Source organism: Phragmites australis, chromosome 3 (assembly GCF_958298935.1).
Source record: "Phragmites australis chromosome 3, lpPhrAust1.1, whole genome shotgun sequence".
Taxonomy (NCBI): domain Eukaryota; kingdom Viridiplantae; phylum Streptophyta; class Magnoliopsida; order Poales; family Poaceae; genus Phragmites; species Phragmites australis.
The window spans coordinates 14,770,363-14,787,823 of NC_084923.1; the positions used below are offsets into that span (position 1 = coordinate 14,770,363).

General features: G+C 43.0%; 1 protein-coding gene across 2 annotated transcripts; it reads right to left on the reverse strand.

The window, feature by feature from the left end:
- Positions 1 to 206: 206 nt before the first annotated feature.
- On the reverse strand, positions 207 to 13,495 carry LOC133912353 (protein SEMI-ROLLED LEAF 2-like). 2 transcript variants are annotated; one of them, XM_062355039.1, is made up of 19 exons: positions 13,035 to 13,495; positions 12,660 to 12,734; positions 12,440 to 12,555; positions 12,223 to 12,334; positions 11,990 to 12,112; positions 11,834 to 11,881; positions 10,979 to 11,178; positions 10,065 to 10,261; positions 9,391 to 9,671; positions 9,015 to 9,164; positions 8,435 to 8,821; positions 8,019 to 8,168; positions 4,709 to 4,784; positions 4,483 to 4,607; positions 3,888 to 4,079; positions 3,609 to 3,749; positions 3,346 to 3,480; positions 2,900 to 3,100; positions 207 to 654 (listed from the first exon to the last, which is right to left on the reverse strand). In XM_062355039.1, the coding sequence occupies exons 1-19, from the start codon at positions 13,167 to 13,169 to the stop codon at positions 526 to 528; spliced, it is 2,973 nt and encodes a 990-aa protein (XP_062211023.1). In that variant the 5' UTR covers positions 13,170 to 13,495; the 3' UTR covers positions 207 to 525. The 2 variants fall into 2 exon arrangements, with proteins under 2 accessions (XP_062211023.1, XP_062211022.1); XM_062355038.1 differs by having other exon boundaries at positions 8,435 to 8,824.
- Positions 13,496 to 17,461: the final 3,966 nt, after the last annotated feature.

Here is a 17,461-nt window from a genome sequence, read left to right on the forward strand (position 1 = left end):
GTGTCATAGCGTTCGCAGGTGCAATTTGGAAAAGCATGACTGCATGCGTACTGAAGCATCAAATGTAGAACAATGGGGTAAGTATGACGTGTCCTTGTTTTTGTCTGATCCTGTCTAGGACACCGCTGCTTTGTAATGGTGGTGGTATCATGGACCAGTTGTAGTAGAGAGCAACTATTTCTAGACTTTACGTGATGGCATCACAATTCACAAACAAAAATAGCATAACACAGCAGTAGATAACAGGAGTCCGAAATATGTAAGTATCCGGAATTCTCCTACATCTTATAGTCTGAACAAACAACAAAGGTTACAACTGACTACAGAAGGATACACATGATCATAGATACACGCTACAGCCATCTAGCACAGAGAGATACGCATGATCTTACATACGCTACAACAATTAAAACCACTGATAACTACAGGCCTACAGCGGCCCAGAGTTCCATATATAAGATAACCTAGTGTATTTAGATACTTCAGTCTAGCACTCATGGAGGGTTAGGTGATCTGCAAGGCTGATCACAGCTCCGGCTGGGTGCGATAGGCAGCCTTTAGGAAGTTATCAAAGGGGCTGGCGGGTGGAAGCTTCACTGTGGAACATGGCTCTGATGACGTACGGTGAATGCTCTCAAAACCACAAGAATTTACCTGGACAAATGCAGATTGTGTGACAAACTAAGATAGAATAAGACTGGCAAATGTCTGTTTAAGTTAATCAATGAAGGTGGGGTGTGGCAGATGTTACGGAACAAATATTTTAAAAACCAAACAACAGGGCAGACTCAAAAGAAACTAGGTGATTCTCAATTTTGGTCCGGCCTTATAAAAGTTAAGAGGTCAATTCCTAAATCTAGGCACCTATCATTTAAATGATGGTAGCCAGATTTGTTTTTGGAAGATAGATGGATGGGAACCACTTAAAGATCTATATCTATCAATATACAACATTGTACACAAAAAACATACAACAATCGTCAATGTGATGAATTATGTTCCGTTAAATGTATCCTTCCAAAGAGCGTTAGTGTATAATATTTAGCAGCATGGCATAATTTAGTAGCAAAGGCTCATGTACAGTTAAATAATAGTATGGATGTATTCAGATGGGGTCAACACATCAGAGTGGCCAATCTCAGTCCAATCGATGTATAAGGCCTTAATAAACAATGGTGTGTCTAATATAAATAAGAGTAAATTTCAAAAACCTACAACTATTTTGACACATGTTATTAAAAAACTACGTCTAGTGCTCATTTTTCAAAAACCTACAATTATTTTGACACAGGTTAAAAAAAACTACAATTTTCTCACCGTGAACCCACCTATCATTTTCGGGCAACAAGTGAGCCCACAGTTAATCCTTCTATTATATGCCATAAAGAATGACGGATGGGCTCACAGTGAAAAGGTTGTAGTTTTTAATAACATGTGTCAAAATAGTTGTAGGTTTTTAAATTTACTCTATAAATAAAGAAGTTTGGAAGATGAAACTGCCATTGAAAATTAAAAATTTATGTGGTACTTAAAGAGGTGTCATACTAACTAAAAATAACTTAGTAAGAAGAAATTGGAATAGAAGTACAATAAATTTTTGTAACAAAGATGAAACCATTCAATATCTTTTCTTCTTTGAATGTCACTTTGTAAGTTCCTTTGGAGAGTAGTCCACATTGCTTTTAATTTAGAGCCATCTAGTAGGATAAACGAATTGTTCGGAGTATGGCTTACAAGTGTGGGTTCTAAACTTAAATCGCATTGTTATTCTGGGCTTTATGGCTTAATAAAAATAACATGGTTTTCGATAAAACACCAATGAAATCTTATATGCAAGTGATATACGGAGGAACATATTGGCTCCGCTTTTGGGCACTTCTACAGCAAAGTGAAGAGGACAAGGACATGATGCACCATGCTTTCTGTACATTAGAGATGACAGTTATGCAGATCTTCGTTATGCAGATCTTCGCATCACATGGATGGAGATTTAGTAATAGGATATGCTAATAATTTCTCTCATCCGAACTATGTGGGTGTTTATTTTATCATGTTATGTCATTTTTTTACATCATGGTTGTGTGATGCTATCAGCCTTATGGTTGCAAGTTTGTAATAATAATTTACGGTTTGATGTCTCATGGGTGGGGATGACAATTTATTCCGATTACCCGTTTACCCATGGGTAGGGTATAGAACTATGGATAGTATTTGGTACCCACAGGTACATTCGTGGGTAGAAAATACTACCCGACAGGTACGTGTATAGGTAAGACATACTTATACCCACGAAACTCGTATACTCGTATGGGTCTGACAAGTGAGCATTTTTCCAAACCCTAACATTTCACATCATATAAATACCCTAGTCACCATCTCTCTGTTGTTCAACCCCTCGCCCCCTGCGCCTCTACTCGATTGCGCCCCCACACTGCCCTGCTCCTCCCCATCACGTTGCCACGCGCTGGCCAACCTCGCCGCCCCAGGCAGGCCAGCCCCATTGCCCCGCGCAGCCCAGTCACATCGGCTAGCCCCGCCGCCTCGCCTCAAACCCCCGTCGCGCCGCCGCCATACACAGCCCCATTACGTCAGCTAGCCCTACCGCCCCGCCGCATCGCCCCACCACCCCGCGCAGCCCCGCCGCCTCGCGCCACCCCGTGGGTAAACGGGTTTACCCGCTGGCGATGGGTTTGGAGTCGGCTCTTCGCACACGAGTGTTTGCGGGCATACCCACGGGGGTAAAAACCAGCAGGTACAGGTATGGGTTAGCACTACCCGTACCCGCCATATCCGATTGCCATCTCTACCCATGGGGCTGAAACTGGGATTTTGTTCCATTATCTAAAGAAGACTGGCAACATACAAGCAGACATGTCTGGCGGTTTGTCAATCTTCGTACCTTTGGAATAATGGAATGATGGGCAATGGGAAGACTTGGCATAGGATTGTCTTGAGTCGATTCGTGGCCATTGACAAGCCAGCTTGATAGCTTCTTCCTAGTGCCCAATCCTAGGGCTTCGCATTGACTAGTCATTGTACCGTACGGAAGGGGTGAGGTTGAAACAGATGCACCTGCGACCTGACCAGCCACATGTAGCGCCTGATAACAGAAAAAAAAGTACTGAGAAACTGGTACAAAATTCCAATAATGAACAACAATTTTTGCTATATGTATGGCCCAGTAGCCCACTCCATCACGTGATATAATATTATGATGGCATGATAAGAGGTAAGAAGGAAAAAAACTATGCAATGATGGCAAGTTGCCACAAATTCGCATGATTAGTGAAGATCTCAGCTAGCTGAACAACAAGCCAACTGAATTTCAAGAAGATAAGTACTTACCGATTCCAGCAATTGACCAACACCTAAGACATGGGGAACAGATTGTGGTAGAGTAATCTTTGAGATGAAGCTAGCAGTGTTGGTAATTGGTGACTCGTGCAAGCCACAGTCTACTGAAGAGGTTCTAGAACACTCCTACAATGCAAAAGGACACGTAAGGCGAACTAAAAATAGTATTTTCATGATGGAAGGAACAATTACAATGTACGAGAGTGCCTCCATCCAATTAATCGAAAGGGTACCATTTAATGTAAGTGACCTACCTCATCAAAAGAAAGGGATTCATCAGAAAATGCCTGCAAATGAAAGTTAGCCCAATCAAGTGCTGAACTTGACCCAAATAAGGGCACTTCTTCAGGTGTGAACATCTCAGTGAGCTCCTTTGCTAGTACATCCTTGCCCATCTAGAATGGAATTCCAAGAAAAATAGAAAATTGTAAATTACCTTCACTTTCAACAGCATGTGACCTCAGTAAGATCATAACATGCAATGTCAACAGCAAACATATGGCAAAATCACACCAGTCTCATACAGGACTAACCTCAGTGAAACTAGAAAGTGCAGAAGCGGTAACATCAAGTACGCGCTGATCATTAATCCCCACTTTCGTCCTGCAGTCAGAAAGTATGGATTTGGCACCTTCTTGATCGCTTTCAGAACCATAGTTGCCTAGATCTGATTGCAGCCTTACATAGAGTTGCAAGTCTTCACCAATTCTTAGGTAAGGGTCAATCTGCCAAATATTCAGAACACATTTCACTAAACAGTCCTGAAATGTGATTACATTTCTATTTGCTAAATAGCACATAAGCAATATCTGGTACTCAGTGGGGAAATGTGGACAAAGAAAAAACATGAAAACTGCCATCAAAGATAGGTACACTTAGGAACGGTAGTGCTAATAACGCCCCTAAACCAGGTCTGTGAGACACAGGTAAGACCAAGACATACACATGATTTGTAGATTCTTCTTTCTACTTCTGTTGCGACCTTGTCCTTATGGGAAGAGTAGGGGTGGGATCATTTCTCCTCTTCCCCACAAAAGTTTGTTCGTTGCAAGTAGACAAATTTTAATTTTTGTAACTATTTCACGTGGAAGGACATAGTAATATCTGATCACATGTGTTATAACTTACATTGGAAGATGTAAAACACCTTAGCAAGTCTGCAAGTTCAGTAATATGAAAGACTTTTCCAGCAAAAGCCAGCATACTCGTTGCTAAGATAAAAATTGACCGTTGGCAAGAAGCAGGTAGGACTCCTGGAAAAATTGCACAAACAAAGGCATGTGACTTACGTAATAAAAGGAAAGGCCAATAAGGACGTTTGAGAAAACCATAAATTTCATGATGCAGATCATACCATTAGGGGTTAGAGCAATACTCCGAAGGGACAGTGGCAACTGGAAAAACTGGATGATATTACTGTGGCTTGAATTCTGCAGCATCAAAAACGTTATTTCCATAAGGACAAAATAACTTCGTCATAAATATGAGGATTTCCACTGCAAATGCAAGGATACCTTTTGCAGTTCAAAAATGAGACGACTGACATGGCTAGTGACTCTTGAAAGAAGGAAGAGATTGGAAGAATTCCACGGATGATTCTTTTACACACACACATATATACACATACACATATATATACATATACACAAACATATATATACATATATATACACACACAGATTATGCAGGTAATTACACCTAATTACAGCAGAATCAATCTAGCTAAAAAAGGCAGCTAACAATCTGTCATAATGGGCACGATTAATGGCAGAATCAATCTGCCATAATGACCATATCAGCGTAATGGCAGAATCAATCTCCCATCTCACGCCATAGTGTCCATATCAGGAAGATATTTTCCAACAACCCCCCGTAATGTCAACCAGGAGCGGAGCGGAGCGGATGTTGAGACTGGACCGAAAGTCGGTGAAGATGGCATTCGGCAGCCCCTTGGTGAAAATATCCGCATAATGAAGGGAGGTTGGAAGGTGAAGGACGCAAACTTCGCCAAGAGCAATGAGCGCACGAACTAAGTGTCGATTGATCTCCACATGTTTGGTGCGTTGGTGTTGCACCGGATTTGTGAAGAGATACATGGCACTGATGTTGTTGCAATAGACAATGGTGGCCTTCTTGAGAGGTCGACGGAGTTCGGCGAGAAATTGTCACAGCTAGCATGCTTCAACAAAAACATTGGTCACTCTGTGGTACTCGGCTTCAGCGCTAGAGCAAGACACTGTGTTGCCCGTTTGGAGGACCATGGGATGAGGTTGTCGCCGAGGAAAGACACAGAAGCCAGAGGAGCCGCGGGACAGTTGAAGTTCATGTCCCAATACCTTTCATGTACCTCAAAATTATTTTAATGAGGGGAAGTGTTGTCCACGGGGATCATGCATATGGAAGCATACTTGTTGCACCGCATGAGTGATGTCGGGGCTAGTGAGGGTGAGGTATATTGTAAGGCACCAGCAAGGCTCCAATAAAGTGTGGGATTAGACACTGGATTGCTGATTGTAGATGATAACTTGGAGCGAACCTAAATGGGGGTGGCGCATCGGTTGCACTGAGTCATCTTGGCACGCTTTAGGATCTCGGCAGCGTACTTCTCTTGATGAAGATACCACGGGGCAAGTGATGAGCGGTAATGCCGAGGAAGTTATGTAGGGCGCCTAGGTCGGTCATCGAGAATTCTCTCCGAAAAGATGCAATGACTCGGTGAAGAAAAGCCGATGTGAAGGCCTTGAGGATGATGTCGTTGACGTACAACAGTAGGTAGGCAACCTGAAGCCGTTGTTGTAGATGAAGAGGGATGTGTCACACTTGGAGCTGTGGAAGCCGACAGTGAGGATGAAGGCTGGGAAGCGACTGTACCAAGCGTGTGGCACCTGTTTGAGCCCATAGAGCGACCTGTTGTGACGGCACACATGGTTCAAGTGCATGGAGTCAATGAAACCGGATAGCTGCTGACAGAACACGATCTCAGCGAGGGTGCCACACAAGAATGCAATTTTGATGTCCAGTCGATGGATGGGCCAATCGTTGAAGACGACAAGGGAGAGGACTGTTCGAAGGGTGGATGGCTTGACAACGAGGCAGAATGTCTCGTCGCAGTCAAGGCCAAGCTGCTGTAAGAAGCCTCACAGAACCCACCGCGCCTTGTACCGAGCCAAGGAGCCGTCGAAGTTGAGTTTGTGGCGGTAGACCCATTTGTCGGTGATGATGTTCGCATTCAGAGGAGGGGGAATGAGATCCCAAATCCGATTGGTGGTGAGAGCATTGAACTCTTCCACCATGGTCGTGCGCCAATATGGATCAACAAGGGCCCCACGATAGGTCTTCGGTAGGGGAGAGATGGTGCTCTTTGTCGAAGCCTGGAGGGTGAGGTAGTCCCGAGGTACCCAGGTGTCATCCTTGTTGCAGGTTTGCATCAGGTACTTGTTCACTGTTGGGGCTATGTGTTGCACCGGAAATTGGAGGGGGCTGAAGGAGCATTGTTGTTGGCGATGGATGCCCAAGCCGTCGTTGTGGGTGCCGAAGTCGTCGTTGCAGGGATCGAGCCGTGAGTCGCAGTCACGGCAGCCGAAGCAAAGGGACCAGGGTGCGCGAATAGACTTGGGTGACTGGGCGTACAGGGATGCCAACGGTTCCTACTCCCTCGTGCGCCCCGTGGTCGCTGCTACCCGCACCACTTCCACCACCAGCGCAAGATTCAGCTACTGCAAAGGAGGGCGCGCGTCCTCTGGTTGCTGCAAAGGTGGGAGAGAAGGCGAGCATCAGAGGGATGGTGGCGAATCTGTGCGTCGGAGGGGGTGCGGCAAATCCGTGCGCCGCTTGTGGACACGTGCCCGAAGTAGTTGTTGCAGAGGTGGAAGTGGTTGTGGGGGATGCGGCCGACGAGTAAGAGGCGAGCGTCGAGGCGCGGCAGATCCGTGCGCGCCTGGTGAGGGAGAGCCCCAGGCGATGCGTGTGGGCACACGCCTGGAGAGGAGGGTGCCCTGTGCAGCGCGGGCAGACATGCGCTTGGATGGAGTGCAGCTAGATGTGCGCCTGGTGATGCGTCGAAAGGTCATGTCAGTGGCATTGGTGTTGTCGCATAAGGCACAAGGCACTAGGCCGGCAGGAAGCAACAGGGTAGGTACAACAGATGTACCGCTATCAAGGAAAACGTTGTTGTGGTCAAGGAACTGGTAGGAGGACCCCTACAAAGACGATCTAGTGGCATTGGGGAAGCAATTTTCATCAAAAACAACATGCCTGGAGACAATGATGCGGTTTGCGAATAGGTCGAGACAGCGGTAACCTTTGTGATTGGTGGGATAACTGAGAAATGTGCATGCAATGGAACGCGGTGCGAGTTTGTGGCTGGCTGTGGATGTGGTTGGGATAGCAATGACAGCCGAAAACAGGCATATGGTAGTAGTCTGGTAATTACACCTAATTACAGCAGAATCATGCTAGCTAAAAAAGGCAATTAACAATCTGCTCATAATGGGCATGATTAATGGTAGAATCAATCTGCCATAAATAGCCATAATGACCATATCAGTGTAATGGCAGAATCAATCTGCCATCTAACGCCATAGTGTCCATATCAGGAAACTTCAGAAAGCTGTACCACCCTGCCCCCCCCCCCCCCCCCCCCCGAAAAAAAAAGAAACTTGTACCTCTAGGCGGGAAGAAAGAACAGTGAGGCTGTATGAATGATCAATCGCCTCATAATTAAAAGGAGTATTATCTGTCTGATTGGCCTGTATCCAGAATGCAGACAGCAACTGATTTGTCTGATCTTCAGTTAACATGGAAATATTGGTCCCCTGAAACATAGGTACGAGGAAAAAGTCAGTGTTTCACCACTTTGTAGGGTTTAGAACACCAGTTTATCCTCACCTAACATCATAATAAACACAGCTGACCGAAAAGAAGCTAAATTTTCAAACGAAAAAAAGAACGTGCAAGTGAAATAATAGTACAAATGCTGTGTAATTTGAGCCGATCTAACAGGCAAAGCCATAGACCAAAATGGGAAGGTCAAAATGACAAATTTAAGAGAACACCCAACGGTGAGGGCAGATTGGTGTACCTCTGCAGAGCTATTTAGTGGCGCGCATCGATCAGTGAACGAGAAAACCAACTTTGAAAAATAAGCCGAATTTCTCCGTGCCCAAACATGTTTGTTCTCTTCGTGCATGTTTCTTTCCTTTACATCATCATGCATCACATTTCGAGGCTTATCCGAACTCTCTTTTTCTTTCATCAGCTTCTCCAGTAGTGCAGTAGCTGAAGCAAATACTGATGTAGTCCGAGATTGCCACTTTTTTGTTTCATATAGGTACTCTGATTCATTCCTCGGATGGCTTGGTCCCCGGACAATAACAGCGGAGAACATGTGGTGTGCTCCCACACGAGTGTCAACATCAGGATGTACCATGGACTTCAGTATCTGCTGGAGGAGTGCTTCTGGAAATACCTGCTAACAAAAGAAAAGGAAACAGCAAAGAATGCTAAAGGGGGTCAAAGAACAGCATTTTGCAAAAGATAGACAAGGAAAGCAGGCAGAGAGGGGAGCTTTTTTTTCTCCGCAGTCAAATAAACAATACAGTTCTGGACCTTTTGCGTTAAAAATTTGAGTGGATATCATAGATTCAGAACTGTCAACTGACCATAGGAGTCTTAGATGACATTGATGTCAGCGAGATCATGTGTGAAAGGATCAGCAAACTTCCGATCGTTGCTCTGGCAACAGTTGGTATCGAAGGCAAATTCTCCAATGTGATTGCCATCATGTCATAGAGCGGTCGCACATCATTAATCTAGTAGAAATTCCAAAAAAAAAAAGAGAATACATTAACAAAAAAAAAAGGGAAATTATAGAGTTATAGGTATACAAATGGGTGATACAGTTATCAACTAGCATGCTGCTAGTTGGAAGTTTTTGACATGAAAGCTAATGTGATCAAACACTGCTTAAACATGCACCAAAAGCATCTATGCCCATCAACAGATATTAGCACGTGACTGGAATAGTGCAGAACATACCCCTCTAACAATTTCCAGAAGGCAGTCCTCCAGGAAGGTTTGAAGAGATTCATTCAAGTTCAGCTCTTCAACACAGGCAGACTCCACGGCCTCAAGTGTTTTCCTCAAGTGCTTGCACAGGTCGCTTGCTACTATAAGTTCAGCAGCAACTCCTCGTGATCGCAGTTGTCGTGCCAAGGATGTTGCTGTCTGAATAATATTTGATTTTGTCTGAGGATCATGTAAAACATTCTTGTGATCCAGGTGCCTGATGACAGCAGTCAAAATCAATTGCTCATTGCCTGCAAGACAAGAACACATTAGCAGCCAAGGACAACACCCTACAGAGAGGAAAAGAAAGTTGTGCAGTGCAGATTGTATTGTATTCAATAGTAAGGTTGAAAGCAAGCTTTGAAGTTTGTGGACAGTGTGATAAAGAAGGTGGAGGCTCCGTATCTCCCATGATGATCATTTTGTAACAAGACAGATACGACCCTAATAATTGAAGTCGCTAATAAAGTGCTTTCTGAAAGATGATTAAAAGGCTGGCGCTGTGTAAGAAACAACGGAAACCAGAAACATACTCTATACTACCTGAAGAATAGGACTTTATAGAATGCCATGTAAAATGGTTGATTTTTATTATGCAAGCAATTCTGAACATTCAAATCTTCTCAGAAGTATTGAAACAATACCTGAACTCTTCTCCAGATAAGCCATATCAGACAACACAAGCAAAGCCAATCCATGTCGAGGAGCCCATTGTTTCTTCATATCAAAGTACGAAAGCATTGGATCTAAGATACGCCGCATAGTTATACTCTCTTTAGCCAATTCTGCAAGCTTCTGCACACAAATATGCGACCATACTTCGGGAGATTCACATTCCTCCCTGCATTACCATCAAAGTAAATCATGATTTATTAGGCACAAAGCACTTGGGGGAGTGAAATGGGAGGAAAATATGTAACTTCAAAATATTTACACATGACAAAGAGAAATATGAAAGAGGAGAAACATGTTGCAAAATATAGGCTGGACTATTATTCGCACGGTGAAGAAGTTATGTTATCATGTTCAAATTCATCTCACAATCGATGGACAAATCAGCAAAAAGTTGAACGAGTTCTTCCAAGAGCACTTTGAACATTGGGTATATGTTTGATATGCTTTCTACTTAAACCAATACTCCAATAGATAATTACTTTCATGCTATTTTTTCTGCACATTATCAATCTAGTAAGAGTATATTAGACAAACAAGTAAGTCATCAAGTAAGATACAAAATCAATCTACAACTTAACTGTGCATCTGTGCTATCAAATCTCCACATCTAACATGTCAGTGCACTTCAAAAGATACTATATAAGACAAATATAAAAAGTCGTCCAATAGAATTTAAAGCTATCAGATCTCCAATTCTAACATGTCTGAACTCTGAACCCTTTAAAAGAGGAGAGAGGAAGGCATGCGCTGTTGCATGATGAAACATAAGGCAGTAACAAAAAGACCGTAATGAAGTAAGAACTCATATGTTGTGCAAAAGCATAAACTTTCTGAACAAAGTTTAGCCAAGGATAGTATAGCAGCATACATCAATGGTACTCACCTGGTCAGAGCTGAAGAATCCCTTGTTGGTCGCAGTCTAATTGTTGTACTGCTGAAATTCACATCATTACCTCCACCTAAGCCAGGTCTACTTTCACACCTTGCTATTTCATCAACCCAATTATGCTGTGATGCATGTCTTTCACCACCAGCAGTAGCAGATTCCTCCCTTCTATAGTTTTCCAAGACCGATTGCACTATCTGCCAGATCCAAAGAAAGTTGAATTCTGAACCACTATCACTGCATTGAACTTGAGAAATGTAGAAAGCGGTTTGCATTCAACAAATAATCAAAAACTTAAAGCAGCACTGCAAGAACAAGTCTAAACACTTGATGGCACCGAATTTTGCCAGGTCAGGGTTTCCATAGCTATTGGCTTAGCACATACTAATAGTACTGGTAATTTTGGCCAGAAAGGATTCTTAATTCCTAAAAGGATGAACCATAAATACCCTAAGGGAGCCTTAATTACTGGACCAATTTGATTTTAATATATCATGATATAATAATCATTTGGGTGTTGGTAGTAAAGCCAACAACAAAGAACACATCAAGTCAAATGTGGTTCGTGTACAAGACAAGAAAAAATAAGGTTATATTTTAGTCGACTGAGATGGAAGCTTAAACTCGGTGCAGATGGAGCAGCCCAACTCAACCATGCAAAAAAAAGCATGTCTAAGCAAACAAGTTGGTTATTTCTAAGCAAGTAAGTATGGAAATAACCTGGTACAAACAAGCATGCTCCTCAAAAGCTAAGCAGGGGCAGTTTGGAACTGATGTAAACCAGTTTATTTCTTATTGGTTGTGCACAACCAATACCAACAGGATCAATTCCATAAAAAGAACTGTAACTACCTCATCAAAATCAGCAAACATGTATGAATGCTCCTTCATGAACCAGATCTGCACAAGTAATGACAGTCAGCAAACCTGAAGTTCCAGACAAAATTATTGGAAGGTATCAGAAAAGTAGAGAAAAAATAAAGAAGAGAAAAAACAGCAATGTATTACCATTGCTGACAAACACTGCAAGCTTGCTGCCCTTAGAAGACTATGCTCCTCGCCCTGTTGACGTGAAAGAACGCACACTTTGCGAACCAAGCTCTCAATATTGTGTGCATATGTATTGTCTATCTGCTAATATGCCACAAAAATGAACCCCCGTGCATACATAGAAAAACAAATGGCAACCAAGAAAATGAGCATTTATAGCACAGAATATGTCTAATTGCTAACACCCCCACCTGGCTGTTGATAAACCTCGCTAAGGTTTGACACCCAAGGATTTGAATGTTCTCTTGCTTGCTTTCCAGAAGCTCGGTAAGGACATTCACCAGGCTAATGGCAAAATATGTCCTGTACCATCATATGCACACAGTACATGGCATAAGAACTTAGAAACCTCATTGGAAACAGTTAGCATTGTGATATGTGAGGCGGCCAAGAACTTTGCAAACTCACATCTGCTCCTTGCAAATGAAGAGTAGTTTGCTGTAAGCTTCAGTGATGATTCTGACAAAGTTCACATGAGCGGCACGCAGCTCCTTGTGGCTCCTCTGTTCTAGAAACTTGGCGATCTGAGAAGCAAGAGGTGAAGGAAAAGAAGCAATGATTAATCACATACTTCTAAGGAATGTTTTAGCAGTACAATAAAAGGTCATAAAGCGGCAATATCACATGCCTTTGGTATGCGCAAAGGGTTCTTGGCAGCATATTCACACAATTTCATGATTTTCCTCTCATTAGGGGCGCCATCCTGCAAAAGTAAATACCATAACATGAGCGGTCATACACTCGACTACTACTCAACGATGGGCACTTATGCCGTCTACAGTCAACACTGGAAATCTAAATTATCCACAAATTAAGTTCCGAGGCAGAAGACGCCACACTTGACAGCACAATGATCCCTAGAGCATTTTATAAGGAAGGTTGTTAACTACTTACAGATCAAAAAATACTACGACACATTGAGCGACCGCACCAACCAATGCCGCTACCGAACTCCATAAACTTGACCCGCGCCGACCGAAGCGAGAAGAATCGAAACACTCACCGGCGTCTTGGGGAATATCTCGGCGAGCAGCTTCTTGTACCGCTTGACGGGGCGGCGCGAGCTCGGGCGCAGCGCAGGGCAGCACACGCACATGCTCTCGCACGACGGCAGCAGCTTCGCCGGGATGAACCCCATCTTCCAGCGGCCCGCAAGCAACCGCCTAGATCTATTCTCACAGCCTCCACCTGCAAGCCGCGCGCTCACTCTCAACAGAATATCGCCGGTTGCCTCCCCAAACCCCCGCCGCCGCCGCCGCCGACCAAACCCCGAACCCAACCCGAGGAGCGCCCCCAAAACCCAACCTGGAGAGGCCGCCGATGGGAAGGGAGTGGGAGTGTGGGGTGGGAGATGGAGGGTTGCAAGGACAGGAGAGGAGAGAGAGACTACGTGACTGAGGAGGAAGTGAGGCCTCGGTGGCAGCGCCAATTGCAGCAGCCTTTTCCTGTGCCCCCCCCCCCCACCCCCGCGCCGAGTTAAAAAGCGCTTTCCACACGCGGCATCGAGCAGCCTTGGCCGGTGCCCACGCCACGCACTGTGGACGGAGGGAGAATGGCTGCGTTTGTTCGTGTTTTATGGAAACTTGATCTTCAGTGCAGAATGACTTCATTTGACCTAGACTGCGAATGTGTATTTGGATTCATATGACCTGACTGCGTCTGTTTATTTTAGGTAGACATTTTGAAATGCAGCTTTTAAAAGTTAAAGTAAAACAAACAAGTTGTTTTCACAATCTGCTTTTAAAAATCTCATCTTCTTTTCAACCATAATCTATAGTCAATCTTCTACCAGCTTTTTACAGATTATAATCATTAGTGAAATAAAAATATCCACATAAGCTTCTTGTGATTACCCAACAATTCCATTATTATCCTTTTTTTCTCCCCGTTCTCTATTGTATTCGTCTCCGTCCTCTAAATTGCCGCTCACGTTTGTGCTTCCTCGACGCCGCCCCCTCTTCCTCGCTATCTCTCTCTTGCTCTTTGCCGTTTTCAGACTTTCGTGATCTGCTTCAGTTCCTCAGGTCCCCTCCCCTCATCAGCACCTCCCTGCCGGCTCGCCCAAAAACCCTCGCGCTGACCATCGAATCCCACCGCGCCATGCCCATCGACATCTAATTCATGTCTCAGCCCCATGGCACCCTTGCTGCCTCGAAGCACCCCTTCTCATCCTCCTCCTCCCAGACCTCCCCGCGTCGCCACACATGAAGAAGACCAAGCATCCCGCTGCCCTCGTCCTCCTCGACGGAGACCATCAAGAAGAATGGCCTCCACCTTAACAGCGTCGTCGCCGTTGCCGTCGCCACAGCGAGCGAGGGGCGCACGAATGGCAAGAAGTAAGGAGGATGCGGAGATGGTGCTCACTGACCAGAACGAGTTCCCCGTGCCTAGCACGCCGACCTTCGCGAGCGTTGCTGCCAACCTTTTCCAAAAGAAGGACACACTCCCGTAACCGTCGACCTCTGCACAAAAGCCCTTCCGTATTAAAATAGGTCCCCACCCCTTTCCCTCTCTCGGTGCAATTGTTCATTGTGAGTGTGATTGGTCCTCTCTTAGAGGCAGTGGTAGCTATCGATGTCAATTCCATTGTTTATGATAGTGTTACCTTGTTGGCTGACTCCAAGTTAGTTTTCAGCTTCCTAGTTAATCTATCTGTTTTTAAATAATTGTCATTGTTGATTTTAAGCATCAATATTTGGCCGTTGATTTTTCACAAATTATTCTAAATATACAACATCCTTGAATTATTTTTTATGGTAAATCTAATAATACTATTTTCACTTTACTTACTTAAATATTTTAAAAAACATTATTGATCAAAGTTGTAATAGTATGATCAACGATACCAATTATTTAAAATCGGAGATAGTAAGTTCAAATCCGCTGGTAATAAGGGATATCAGCAGAGGGTGTCATTTGACATATCACGTGCTTGCACCCACCCCCGCCCACCCCAAATTGGCTCTTTGATGCCCGCAACATGAGAATTGGCTAGATCTGTACATTGTTTGTGCGAAAATTGGTGTTTGCTAGCCTTCTACATTATTCTAGACTTTTTGTTTTGGGAATTTGGTGATTATTCATTTTTTAGATTTTGTGAGCTAATATCATTCTACTACTTGCGCTGATTAGCAAAGGATATGTACTAGCAAATTTTTAAAATAATATTATTTTTATTAGAAAATTATAAAAATAATAAATAAATTCAAAAATCGTAAGAATAGGTATATGTCGGCACGCGAAATACTGACAGATTATTGACCCAGCTAAAGGTGTGTGCCACGTAGAATGTTCGTGCATTGTACTGTCCTGTCGGCATTTCGCGTGCCGACAGGTAACACGTCATGATCTGTCGATACGCGGAATACCGATAGGTATCACGTTAGGTTTGTTGGCATTCCGCGTGCTGACATACTTTTATACAATTCACGGTCGTCGATTCCTCTCCCACGCACGATCGTACACATCGTCAGCGGCGGGCGACAAGAGGGCGGCGCGGGGTGACGTGAGGTCGGGCAGTAGCGAGAAGAGGCGTCCGACAGGCAACGACGGTCGATGAGAGTAGTGGCGGCCGGGGAGCAGCGGTGGCCGGTAAGGATTTTTTTTTCTTTTTTTGAAATTGTTAGAATTAGTTAGAAAGTAGATGTAGTTAAAAAAATAGAAATACTTAGAAAATTAAAAAAATTAGGAGTAGTTAAAATAGAGTAGGAAAAATTAGTATATAATAGTTAGAATAGATTAGAAAAATTAGAAAAGTTACGGTAGAAAATTTAGAATAGAGTAGATCTAGTTCAGAAATTTGTAATAGTTAGAAAAATTAGTATAGTTAGGTAAAAAAATTAGTATAGTTTAAAAATTTAGGTTGGAATAGTTTGAGGTAGTTTGATAATGTAGAGTAGTTAGAAAAGTTTGAATATTTAGATCATTTAATGTTAGAAATATTTAGAAAAATAGTATGGTAATAGTTAGAGAAATGTCGACTAGAGTAGATAATTTAGAGAATAATGATATGAAATTTAGAGTAGAGTAGGTATGATTTCGAAATTAGCTATATATAGAAAATATAGTATAATTAGTTAAGAAATATAGAGTAGCTAGAAAAGTTCGAATATTTAGGTAATGTAGAGTTAAAATAGGTTGCTTAATATGATTTGAAAATTTTGATATTATTAGACGTACATATTTTTTGTCGATGTAGGAATTGTATATTTGAGTTGTTGTGAATTTTTGTAGTATTGTATTAGAATGGAATGAGAAAAATATGATTCATTTAGAATTTATAACAGAAAATTTTAAATACGTGTAGAATAGATAATTTAGCATAGAGCATATATAGTTTGTAATTTTTCAATCTTTAGTAGTTTGAAGTCGAATTGTTATGAATGGAGTAATTGTCTCTGGCAGCGATATATTTTGAATGATATAGTGCAAAAAAAGAGTATGTTAGTGATGATATTTGATGGTTATGTAGAATACAAGTGATGAGGCTGAATAGAATTTGTGATCGTAACTATTGTATGTTGATTATAATAGTTGGGTTTAGGGTTTTTTACGGCCTTAGATATGTTATGTATTGTGACAGTAGGGTGGATCTGAGTAAGTTCCAGTATGTGGACACATAATTACAATCTGGGAGAGATTCGGCTGTCCCAAATATTAGGTTGGTTATATAATATGCCGTAACTTAGTCCGACATATCAGCGGTTGACGGTGAAGGTTCTGATTCCTAGACGTCGAGAAACTGATTGGCAGTGGGAGCTCTTGGAGGTTACATATTCGAAGCAATTGCAGCAATTTGTGTCACTGGGGTTGAGACGGGTTATTTTCCACTGTATCCTTATAGAAGCGAGCGATGTTGGGTTCATGGAAGCTGGACCTAGCACCGTAGAAGTTGTTGGTGAAAATGTTGTCCATGTGGAGGTGCATGAGAGTGTGGTTCTGAACGTACCACTGCGGACTGGTGCACCGGTTGAAATATAGACTACAAGAGAAGAACGTAACGACGGGGAAGAAAATCAGGTCACGATGTGTTCTGATTAGGGAGAGTAGGACGAAGCATTAGTAGACCAGATGGAGGCAGATAACAATGAGTTCCACATATTTGTGGACTCAGATGCAGGAACATGAGCACATGAGCGCTGAGTCCACAGAGGATAGCAGACCAGGAGAAGAAAGGGTGAAAGGAGAGTTAAGTGTCTCTCTGACTGGATCAGACACAAACCACTGGAGAAATGAACAATCATTGCAGATACTGATGATTCACGTTATGGAATTATGACAACTAACCTCACCGAGGTTTACAATTGGGTAATGAAGGGGAATAGGTCACTGCCATTAGTGGCAATTGTGGAGAGAGTACTCGTGGAACGCAGCGATATCTCTGAGAGCATTACAGTAAGGCCGCGCTATATATGGCCAACCCGCAAAGGG

Excerpts from the sequence above, each read along its gene's own strand:
- LOC133912353 (XM_062355038.1), bottom strand. The coding sequence starts at position 13,169 with ATGGGGTTCATCCCGGCGAAGCTGCTGCCGTCGTGCGAGAGCATGTGC. Across the intron at positions 8,169-8,434 it reads CACTAAATAGCTCTGCAGAG|GGGACCAATATTTCCATGTT; the intron begins GTACACCAATCT and ends CCTATGTTTCAG. Across the intron at positions 4,608-4,708 it reads TATTGCTCTAACCCCTAATG|GAGTCCTACCTGCTTCTTGC; the intron begins GTATGATCTGCA and ends CAATTTTTCCAG.